This window comes from Tachypleus tridentatus, chromosome 6 (genome assembly GCF_004210375.1).
Source record: "Tachypleus tridentatus isolate NWPU-2018 chromosome 6, ASM421037v1, whole genome shotgun sequence".
Classification (NCBI taxonomy): Eukaryota; Metazoa; Arthropoda; class Merostomata; order Xiphosura; family Limulidae; genus Tachypleus; species Tachypleus tridentatus.
The window spans coordinates 57,148,263-57,160,686 of record NC_134830.1 but is presented as its reverse complement, the minus strand read 5'-3'; the positions used below and the strand labels follow the sequence as shown (position 1 = coordinate 57,160,686).

At 32.1% G+C, this 12,424-nt stretch overlaps 1 protein-coding gene across 6 annotated transcripts in view; it reads left to right on the top strand.

Annotated features, from left to right (window-relative positions):
* LOC143252584 (uncharacterized) overlaps positions 1-11,327 on the top strand; it is a 44,048-nt gene extending 32,721 nt beyond the window's left edge. For all 6 annotated transcript variants that reach the window (XM_076504935.1, XM_076504933.1, XM_076504934.1 and 3 more), the window contains 5 exons: positions 893-1,103; positions 2,313-2,492; positions 5,108-5,348; positions 5,584-6,525; positions 7,764-11,327. In XM_076504935.1, coding sequence (XP_076361050.1) covers positions 893-1,103; positions 2,313-2,492; positions 5,108-5,348; positions 5,584-6,525; positions 7,764-7,894 — 1,705 coding nt within the window. In that variant the 3' untranslated portion in view covers positions 7,895-11,327. The remainder of the gene's footprint in view (positions 1-892; positions 1,104-2,312; positions 2,493-5,107; positions 5,349-5,583; positions 6,526-7,763) is intronic.
* The last annotated feature ends 1,097 nt before the right edge of the window (positions 11,328-12,424 follow it).

Sequence of the window (12,424 nt, the reverse complement as noted above, 5' to 3'; positions counted from 1 at the left end):
AGTTTCATCACTGTTGACGTGACATCATCGGGTACTCAGCACAGTTGTGCATGACACTTAAGTACATCTAGTTGGTGATGTCAACCATGTAACCTTGAGCTAGTGTAAGTATAAACTTACTCCTTGTGTTTTATTATTAAAGATTTGTATTCCATTATTAAAATGGCTTCTTTTTTTATGTTTATTAATATTAGGGTCTTGACAAATGATTCTAAAAGTTATTTTTGTGTTACAAGGTTTTGTGTCTTTTAAATTTTAGTAGGCAAATGACAGAGAATGTCCATGTTCTGCAACTTAAAAGAAGCCATTTTAATAAAGGAGTACAGATCTCTAATAAGTAAAACACAAGAAGTAGGTGTTTACTTATGCTAGCTCAAGGTTATGTGGTTGATGTCACCAATTGGGTATACTTGAGTGTCATTTATAATTGTGCTGAATCCCAGTGATGCCGCATTAACAGTGGCAAAATGTTGCTTTTTAAACGTGGCATATTTTTCTATCTCATTTTAGCTGTTTTTTAATTTTAAGTTTTGTAGAGTGTGGAATACCTCCAACATTTATATTTGTACTGACAAGCTCTCTTTTTGATTTCATTAGTCAGTAGTTTGATTCTTAACAAATGATTTGGACCCATGTTTTCATCACTTAGTTATCTGAATGTTCACAAGGCCCTCTTGCTCTTACCTGTCAGTAATTTGTTCACAAGTAAATTCCCTTCCACATATTCTTTTCAACAAGTAGTCTGATAGTTTTTGTACAAATCTGAACAGTCTTCATGTTCTTGTTTAATAATAATAACTGATGTCCCTAAATAAATACTCTCTTTCCAAATTTTTATGTACCTGTAGCTTAAAAAAATATCCATAATTAATTATTTGATTCCTACTTTTAGAAATCTTCATGGAGAGAAAAAATTTTCATGTGAAGTGTGTGGAAAGCGATTTCATCGCAAAGATTTGCTTCTTGAGCATCATGCTGTTCATTCAGAACCTTCATTCCCATGTCCCACATGTGGGAAATTTTATAAAACTAAAAAGTCACTAGATGTCCATATGCTGATCCATGAAGGTCTAAAGAGGTTTAAATGTTCTGTGTGTAACAAGGTTTGTTTATTTGTTTACTTGTAAATATTTACCACTGTTTGTCTGTGTATTACTACTTCTGTACCAACACCTGTTTCTTTACTTACACCTTTGTCTATTTACTCTTAACTCTGTACTAGTGTTTGTTTAGTATTACTGCTCTCTCAATGTCTGTTTAGTATCAGTCTTGTACCAATAACTGTTTCTTTACTAATACCTTTGTATTAGTGTATGTCTGCCTACTCTTAACTCTGTTCCAGTGTCTGTCTGTTCACTGTTACTGCTGTTCCAATATCTGTTTCTTTATTATTACCTTTATATATCTATTTATTGTTAACTTTGTACCAGTGTTTGTTTAGTGTTATTGCTGCACCAATGTCTGTTTACTATTTATCTTGTACCAGGAAATGTTTCTTTACTAATACCTTTTTATTATGGTATATTTGTTCACTATTACTTCTGTACCAATACCTGTTGTTTTTTTTATTAATACCTTTCTACCAGCATATGTCTGCTCATTGTTAACTATATAGCAGTTTCTATTTGTTCATAGTTAATTGTCTGGCAGTACCTATCTGTTTACTGTTAATTCTGTAGCAGTATTTGTCTGTCTATTCATTGTTAACTCTGTAGTCTGTCTGTTTAGTATTACTGATGTACCTGTGTCTGTCTGTCCATCTGATATGTAATTTGTATTAAGTTTATTGTGTTACACTGTGTCAGTATTTTTCTTTTTGTGTAATTGTTATTCTGTGTCAAATAATTTGTTTTCTGTATTCCTTTGGTGTTCAGTCTATCAGGATTTGTTTTTGTTATGGATATCTATGTTATGCCAATTTTTTTATGTTAAATTTTCAGTGATCATTTATTGTATTGACTGTCTATTAAATATCAAGTTACTTTCATTTATGTTTAATATATTAAGACTTGTTTGTCAGTCAGTCCTTCTGTACTGAGGTTTTATAGAAAACGTTTTTTTACTACTATTACTTTTTCAATAGTTTCTGTTTGCATATGTTGCATGTGTAAAGTGTGGTAATAGCACATCAGTGGTAAATGGAATATTTTAAAACTTTTATCTATAGCTATAAGCTACTTATGTATAGAATGTTAAAATATTTCAGCTCATTTATGAATTATATATTAAGCAAATAGCATTTAATAAGAAAATTCAAACTAATCTAAATTCGGTAAAAATACATTCAGATTTGTTATTTGTTTTATCTTTAGGAATTCTTTCAGAAGGGAAATCTATTAAAGCATCAAGAGACACATAATAAAGATAAAAAATATTCCTGTACGTTTTGCTTCAAATCTTTTAATACAAAAGAATATTTCAATATACACACATTGGAACACACCAGAGGGCGAATCTTTACATGTGAAATGTGTGGGAAGGCTTTTGTAAAGGTATGTAAGAATGGTTTTGTTGGTTTACAGATTTTTCTGTAGTTATAACTGTAAAACTATGGATTTTTTTAAAGCTTCTAAAAACTATAGAAGAGAACAGTGTTAAAATTTTGATCTAGCCAAGATCAGTAAGTTATTAGTTGTAGTTATTTAAATAAACAAAAAGGATGATTCTTATATTTATATGAAACCATATGGTGTGACAAGAAATATGCATTGTCATGCCTTAATACACAGAAAAACAAACATTCTTAAAATACTGACTTAAAGCATCAGTCAGTGACGAAGAAGGTCAACTGATTAGACTTCTGGTGTGGTATATTTTTAAAGACATTTTATTAATCCATAAATTAATTCCTCAATTGGTGTTTGGTTTACTTGGTTTTGTAAATCCTTGCACAGTTTTTGATAAAATGACTAAATTCTTCAAATAGGTTCTTGACACATACAGGATATAAACAAGGGAAAATTTGAGAAAGTTATGTGGCATGTATCAATGGTATTTTGTGGTAGTAATTCAGATTTAACTGAATCAGTTTAATTGAAAATTTGAATTAACACCTAAGAAGCCATTAAAAATAAGTTTTAATTGTATATTTTGGAAATTTCCATTGTTAAAAATCCTCATATGGAGTTTGGATAGGTTTGACTTTGTGGAGTTATATGAAAATTGCCCAAATATAAAAATGATTACTCAAAACAGATGTGTATAAAATGTTTGGCTCATTGGTTTTCTGTGAATTCTTTAGGGTAATTTACTGATATTAAATGTTTCAATGAAAGCTTGATATATGCATTTATTAATAATTTATATATGTATTATAAATAATCAATTTATTTTAAGCTAGCTTGTAAAGTCTTTCTCAGATCAATTTGTATAGTTACGATTCAAATGTAGTTTGAAAACATTTTAATGTTTGGATACTTCCAATACACTTTATTAAAGTAAAAAAATTATGTAATGCATGAAACTTCTTTAGATCACATAACAAAATTTGTTTTGAAACTTATTTGAATAATCTGGTCAATGGATTAAAGCTTTTATTGTGAGATTGCTCTAACTGGAAGCTTTATTAGGATCTCTACACTAAAATCTGTAAAACAATTTTTACTTGTTTGCTAATGTGTTAGTAAGTTTGCAATACACTGAATAAGAACAAAGTCCTGAGCAAGGAACATGACTGTGGGTGCTCAAAAATTAAAAGGGAATATGTCTACCACTAGGATAAATGGAGTTCAGTCAAACTGGATTAATGTTACAGGTGGGGTATCTCATGGTTCAGTCTTAGGACCTTTGCTCTTTTTTATTTACATCAGTGACACAGATGAAGGAATATTTAATAAGTTACTCAAGGTTGCAGATGATATTAGGTCTTGGATGTTGCTAGCTGTGAGGAGGATGCTGCTGATTTACAAAAAATTTTAGATAATTTATTGAGTTTGGTGAATACATGACAGGTGGATTTTAATTATAATAAATGCAAGATCATACATATGGGTTGTTATAATTTGAATGAAAATAACCTTAACAGTGTTGTGAAGGGAAGAGATGTTGATGTAATAGTTGATCAGTTTCTAAAGCCATCCAACCAGTTTGTTCTTACTAATGATAGGGCAAGTAGGATTTTAGGTTGTATCTACGAAAGTATTGAATACAAGTATAAAGAGGTTATAATTTGATTGTACAGGTAACACACTTGTTAGGCTACATTTGGAATATTTTGTTCAGTCTTAGACTTATTACCTTAAGAAAGACATTGAATTATTGGAAAAGGTTCAGAAAAGGGTTACTAGAGTGGAGAGGTAGTCATGTGATGATAGACTGAAATCTTTCAAGTTATTTTTTCTTGAGAAAAGAAGAGTTTGGGGGGATCTAATATGGGTGTTTAAGATTGAGAAGGGAATTAATAGTGATGATGCATTATTTTTTTCATATTTAATGGTGAGAACTGTAGGACTATGGGACACAAATGTAAATTTTGGTAATTTAGGAGTCATCTTCAGCTAAGACAGTTTCATTTTATCAACAGGGTGATTGGCCTTTGGAATGGATTGCCTTCAGATGTTGTAGAGACAGAGTTTAAGAAAAAAACTTGATAATTATATGAATGATAAGGGCTGGCTTTAAGGTTGTGTTTTTTTAAATTGAGTTTAGAGGATGGAATAGCTCAGATGAACCAGTAGGTCCCATGCTGTCCCAAAATGTTCTATAGTCTGTTTAGTAACGAACTTTGCACTTCAGTATTTTATGAGAAGCTCAGATGATCATAATTTAGACATTTATTACATTAAATCATTGGGTTGTGTTGATGAAAGCACAAGTTTTACAAAAACTTACTTTAGTTTCAATGATACAAGGCAATTTTAATACACTGTTCCAAACAACAGTAACTGATGTTTATGTTTGTATAATTTATTCATGTTAATTATGATTAGTTTTTAAGGCCAGCTACTTGATGTTTAAATGTTCTCAGTAACTTTCCTTCTACTATGTAATAAGCCAAAGGTTTACAGATTTTATTTGCAAAGTTTATAGGAACTGTGTTTTGAAGTTTTCATATTTAACTCATCAAAGACTTTGTGGTTGAAAGATATTTTGTTACATTTTATTTTAGAAACACCAGCTGAGCAACCACATAAAGTTCTTCCACAGCAACCAGTCATACATGTGTAAATACTGTGGAATATGTGTCAAACTTCGACACTCCTTGAAGCGACATCTTTACAACAAACACCCAGAATATGCACATGAGTTTGAGGACAATAACTTCACAAACTCAATGTTGGTATCACAGGGTTCATTAGACATGCATGTAGAGGGTACAGCAGAAACACCAACCCTCTCTACCACTCAAGGTTTGTTGTAAATTTGCTGTTTCTGCAGTCATAAATTCTTGATATTTTTATTATGCATTTGTCAGTTGTTTTTTTTGTAATTGACTACTTATCCATAACATTTATTCTGTGATGTGGTATACACCTTATTTTAAAACTAGTTCAGAAGATAAGGTAGATTCCATATAAAATAAATATTCCAGACAAGTTAATCTTCTATTGTGTCTTATCATAAGTTTTCTTTTTATCATTACAGGTGATGAGCTACTTCTTGCAGTGGCAGGAGTTGCAAGTAAAGAATTACAAGAAGCCATCTCGTCTGGACGAGCTCAAATTAAACCAGGTGCCGCTCCAAACACTTATGAAATCTCCGTACCGATTTTTTCCCCCACTGACGGAACAGAAGAGAACCAACATGTTATCATTGCAACAGTTGAACGAAGCAATTCTGAAGAAGGACAGTATCAATTGATGAATGAAAATAACGTTGAAGAAGAAGCATATCAGGTAATGGAAGAAGAAAAGTGTCCAGGTGAAAATGTTCCTGTGACACCAGTAAATGATGTAAGCACTCGGTCTGAAACAGAAGCTGTTGCAGTAAAACAGGATGATACACAGGACAACAGACAAAGTGAAGAAAACACCATGATGGTTCAGGTAACTAAATATATGGGAATTCCTGTAAGCTCAGGTGAACTACAAGAAGAAGCTGCTATAGAACTGGAGGAGAAAGTAGAGTCCCAGATGTCAAAAAATATTGAAGAAGCAAAAGCACATTTAATTGAAAATGTTCCCAGTAAACTTGTCTTCAAGGAGTCTGATGGGTCTCATGAAATTCATTTACATAGTAATGGTTCTGATCCAAGTCAGTTGGTCAGTATTATTAATGAAGCACATGAACATCAGAATTTGATACAGGTGGCTTCTGATCAGCTGGAATCTGTAAGTGAAAGCAGTCAGTTTCAAGAGAGAACTGTAGAGCTTATGGATAGCAACCCTCATCTGAAAACTGGTAGAGTTGAGTTAGTTAGTAATGACATTGAACAGTCTTTACTCTCTGAATCTGTGGAACAGATGGCAACACATCTTGTAGATGGTCAACAAATATTTATAGCTGAAGGAACCCATCACATTGTTTTTGATACTTCAAATTTTGAGGAAGCTATACAAGAGGGACAAAACCTAGAGGCTACAAATGGTGAGGTTTTTTCTTTTTCTCTCTCTTTCAATACTGGTGTGATATAACTTATTTCTTTGATATTTTGTTTAGATGGGTAAATGTGGTAAACATCTGAGCACTTTTTCAGAAATGGGAATGAAAAAGTTGGGAGTAATTAAATTAAATTATCCCAAAACCTGAAAAGTTGGAAAAAATTCTTCCTTCCCTCTATAGTATAACCTACATGTTCATACAAACTATATTGTTTAACTATGTCAATTATTGATATATTTTAACATAATATTTGTTCTTTCATGCATTTTATTTTAGCTTGTGATAAGTGTTTAATTTATTATGTTTGATCTCTTTTATGAATAATAATGCAATATTTATTACCTATCATTAAGTAGCAACAACAAGTTTGAAGAATGTTCTTTGATAGATTGTTTAGGCAGAGTATTCATGATGAACTTTGTAGAATGTTTTTCTTTAGTTCCTTAATCTGATGCAGGAGGTCTTCAAGTTTTTATTATAACCAGATGACAAGTTAATGTGGTGTTAGTTAGAAACAATTTTGAGGGGGGGAACAAATATTGGTGTTTGTCATACATAATGTGCAGGTCTGGAAGATCTGGGATTTTGCCTGAAAAGTCAAGGAACAAATTTTTGGAATGAATGTGGCTATACCTGAAAAATAATTTCATTAGTACTAGTTGTAAGTGCATATGAACTTGGAGAAATACTTCATGAGATATTAAAAGTACATATTCATTGAGGGAGTTTGTTAGAGATTTTTGCCGTGGAATATTTAAAATTTGATAACAGTTGAACCAACATATGAAAAGTATCAAATTTTGATTAACTATTTGATATAAGGAAATCAAAGTGTTATGTATGACAGTTTTAATACAATAGGTATACTGAATTGTCATGTTATTTTCTCTTAAATACTGTTGTGATTTGAAACTTCATATCTCCATTCATTGAATATAACAATGCTGTAAATTAATCCTTTAGAGATTGCTGTAATTATAAGTTTTTTATGTCAGAGAGTAAGATTCACAGCTTGTCCACCATAACCTCCAGTAAATAAGTGTAAAAGTGTGAAGGTGATAAACTAAAAAATTAGACTTCAGAAAATAAACCACCTTAAATTGTGGTTGTATTTTACTTTCTTGGCAACATTTTTGGGTAAAGGTTCTGTTTATACTTTCTGAACCATTAAGTGAACATTCAAACAGTTTTTGTTACTGACATTTTCTAATTGTATTTATTAGGTACAATCGTGTTAGAAGATGGAACTGTTTTACAACATGGAGAAACTGATGAAGGTGGTAACCTGCTGTTTTATGTGCTTACAACAGATGAAGAAATGCAACAAAACCAGTGTGGGTGGGGAGATGGATAGGGAGGGTTGATTTTAACTAGAGGAATGAAGATGATAAGATAAATTGTGAGAAAGAAAAAAAAACCTTTTGCCATGTGTATTTGTGGCAACCTAATACATCAAATATGATGTATGTATATACAGCAATGTAGATGGGGTGAATACAGTTTAACGTGTGATTTTGCTGGTGAAAACAACCAATATAACTAAGTTAAAAAAATGAGGTATAAAAAATTCCTTTGTGATTTGTTCATTTTGGATATACCATAAAATGAATGGTTAACAAACAACATGAGAAAAGCCTGTCAAACTCAAGTGTACTGTTTTATAAACTAAATTGTAAGTTGATTCTAGTATAGACTTATATTTCTATGACAATGCTGTCAGTCATGTTGAACATTCAAGTTTTTTTTTCTTTTGTAAATTGTGTTATTTCACTGCTGAAGCACTTGGACACATTTATTGTTATTGATGTACATATTATTGATGATGTAAATGGAACCTTGAAAAATAGCAAATCAGTTATGTTTTCTACTTTGGCTTTGGGTGTAAATAACCTAATAGTCATTTTCAATTTGCCTTTATAAAATAAAACATCTGAAATAAAAGAATGGATGTCAAAATGTGACACAGAAGTATACTTTCTCTTTTCTTTATAATAATTTCTTCTTAGCATTTGTCCCAATTACTTCATGGTCTGCTTTTTTGGTCTTTGACTCCCACATCGTTGCATTCTATTTCAGAGCTACATTCACACTGTATTTTCTAATTTCTTCTCTCACTACATCTATCTGCCCTTTCTAGGGTCTTGTTCATTTCTTTGTCATATTTATTATTCTCCTTCTAATATTCTTAACTTCTTTCTGTATGACAGCTATTTGAAGCAAGTTTCTTCCAACTTCTTCATAACTGGTACCACTTATGCTCTCTCCCTAATGGTTTTGTTTCATTTGATAAAGTAGCTCAACATGGAGATGTTGATGAAAAATACTAACCTGTTTCTATACTGATAAAAAACTAATCACTGATATTTCATGTACTATTGTTTTTTTTTTTTGTTTTAAACTCTGGTTGCTGAATTTTTCATAAACACATTTATCATATCCAAAAGAGAAAAAAAAATCTTAAGAAAAGTGCAGGTCAAAAAATTTGCAAAACTACTGGCAGTATTTATCACCTCACTAACTTGTGTTTGTCAACACAACTATATAAGCTTTTTAATATGAAGAAAGCATTTTTTGTTTCCTGGAACTTAAGTTTCAGTGAATACCTGAAAAAGATACTTTTGTTTATCAGATGAATGTGAAACAACAGTATCAATGGATAATGTGTAGACGTGATGTAATCATTTAAAAATTCTAGAAGTTATCACTTGATGTACATGAGTAAATCGTTTTGAAGTGGTGTTTAAGCTTTACCTGACCCTTGTCTTGACACTGTTTCCGAGTCTTCTTTAACGTGATTTTGTGTATATGGAATTCTTGTAAACTCTATGAATTACTCAAAATGTCAGAACGGCAAATCCTTAAGAAATGGCTGGTTTTAAGTCATAGCTGTGGCATAGCTTGAATTTTTTAGAATCAATAGTAAAAACAATCGTAAAATAATTGGCTTCATAAAAAAAATTAAGCAAAAAAGGTTTATAGTATAAATGTATATTTCATGTAATTCATTGTAGATCTTGTGCCTTTTGAGACCTAAGCTGTTGCAAAATCATCTGGAAGCACATTTAGTGAACGAGAATATAAAGAATTGGAGTATTAGTCCTGAGGAGATGTGTACTTTTCTTATGTAAGTTTTGTATGAATCCAATATGTATTGCTTTGTGTTTCTCAGGTACAAGCGTTTAATGAAATATTCAAAAGTAACGATCTTAATACTGAGCAGAAGTGTGCCATGAAACCAACGATAAGCTTGAGGGCTTGTAATGTCAAAATTCGGGGTTTAATACTTGCGATTTGTCCGTATTGTTGCAACTTTGCACTTGAAGTTTTCTTAATTAATTGGTTACTTTGATGTTATGTTTAGTGTAGAAGTAACAGTTATTCAAGTGTTTAACATTTACTGCCAAATTAAATCGAGAATTAATGGCTGACAACGTTTCATTCATCAAATACACAAGAGTCAAGTGCCTTTCGTCATAAAATAGTTTGTAAGCCTCATCTTTTATTTTTAAGTATACACATTTTCATTATATGTACAGTTTTCTTCTTTAACTATTCCGTTAAAGCCAGCACTTTTAAAAAAGTGTGGTATGAATTTCCCAATTTAAGTGAATCGACTTGATTCCGCAGTATAAAGTAGTCCGTTTCGTTCCTTACCAAAATGCCAATTTTTAATTTTGTTTGTTTGTTTTTGCTTTATCTAATGTGATACCAATCTTGCGGATACCATAATTAGTTTTACACAAACAGAATTCTGTTTACTTTTGAAAGATTAATAGTATACAAAGCTATTCTCCAAGGTGATTCTGGCTATGATCAAAACCTTGCACGACGTTAAGTTTGCTGAAGCGGAAACCCTACGACGTGATTAGCATGTCTGCAATAGAAACAGTCGGTGAAGGCACTACTTCCGCAGAACTTGTTTTTCAAGAATGTAATAACATTGAGTTATGATTACAAACATTAATATCTTTCCTTTTGGTCTACATATTGTTTCAAATGATGCATGTCGTACGTGTTACTGTATTAAATGTACATTTTTATGATTTTTTTACCCAGTAGTATTAATCAATTTTCCTTAAAAAAAACATATTGTATTACTTCCCATTTTGGCCCGTCATGGCGAAGTTGTTAAGGCACCCGACTGGTAATCTGAGGGTCTTGGATTCGAATCCCCGTCACACCAAACATGCTCGCCCTTTTAGCCGTGGGGGCGTTACAATATTGGTAAAAGAGTAGCCCAAGAGTTGGTGGTGATGATTAGCTGCCTTCTCTCTAGTCTTACACTGCTAAATTAGGGACAGCTAGTGCAGATAGCCCTCGTGTAGCTTTATGCGAAATTCAAAAAACAAACTTCCCATTTTCTAGAAGAAATTGTCTAAATAAATCTCTTGAGGCTAATGATACATGTGTGCTATTTTGAGATGAGGCGGGGAAGGATTACCTTAGCAGTGCTCAGAAATGCCACTTTTGTAGAATTTATTGAACCATATTTGAGTTGACTTTCACTTTTTGTCTTCAGAGACGCAAATTCCTGTTCCCTAGGGGTCGACTCTCGCACTACACTTGATACAGCCCTCCCAGCAATTACTTTTTGATGCAATTTTAAACTTCACGAGTAAATATTTGTAATGCTTGTATACTAGTTAGTATTTCGAGCTGGGCTACACGTATCTTTTATACTATTGTACTCTAGTTTTCATGTGTGTGTGGATTGTATGATAATTTATAGAATTGTGAATAAATTCATTTTGTTAAAGGAAAACAAATAAAGTATTTTGTAAATTAAATTGTTTTATTTTTTTGCTACTTTTATTGAACAAATTACAACTATATTAAAATAAAGTTGCCACACACCAGTTTCTGTCATTGTTAAGTAAGCTGAAATAACCAAAATAGGAACATTAGGAATATGAAAATATATTGTCTCCCGTTGTGTCAACATTAAGTCTACGAAAAACGTTAAACTCCGAGACTCGATCTTCCGCGGTGGATACAGCAACTAGCCTAGTGTGATTTTTTTTCTAAAATATAAACAAATGCATGGAAATATAACTCGGATGTGTCCCGAAAACTTTGGAAGTAAATATTTTAAAGCTTTTTGTTTCTTTTTGGCTTTACTGATCACATTCACTGAATCAACACTAGGTGGACAATGACCTAGTTGATCAAACTGGACTTTAAATCCAATCGTTCATAGTGACAGTTCGCGTCTCGTTTCCGCAGAAACGTGCTCGATACTTTAGAATCATGGGTGTTCCATTACCAGAGGGCGTGCTTTTAGTTAAGAAAATTAACAGCTGAGCTCGCAATATTTCAGGTTGTCTAGAAGAATAATACTATTGTCACAGTCACAGACTTGTATGGTATTCTTCTTTCTTCAGTTTACGTAAATTTTAAAAATATATATTTTTTAAAAAAGGTTTTTCGGTGTAATTTCAGTGTACAGTTACCGGGAAAAAGCCGGCAAAATATAATAATTTATCAATATTTATCATCTTCTATTTTTAATCACTTATTAAAAACTTTTTTCCCGATAGGCGGCGGTGATAGAACTATTTATAAGATTATTTCAATCTTAAAACATGTTTCAGAATTTTCCCTGTTGAAGTAACGTCTCACACTAAAAAGAAAGCCCGGAATCGCCAGATGGTTAGGGCACTCGAATCGTAATGTGAAGATCTTGGGGTTAGAATCCCCGTCACACCAAACATGATCGCCCTTTCAGCCGTGAAATCCCACTATTTGTTAGCAAAAAGAGTTAGCGGCGGGTAGTGATGACTAGCTGCCTTCCCTCTAGTCTTACTCTGCTTAATTAGAGACGACTATCGCAGATAGCCCTTGTGTAGTTTTGCGCGAAATACAAAACAAACTAAAAGAGAATTTA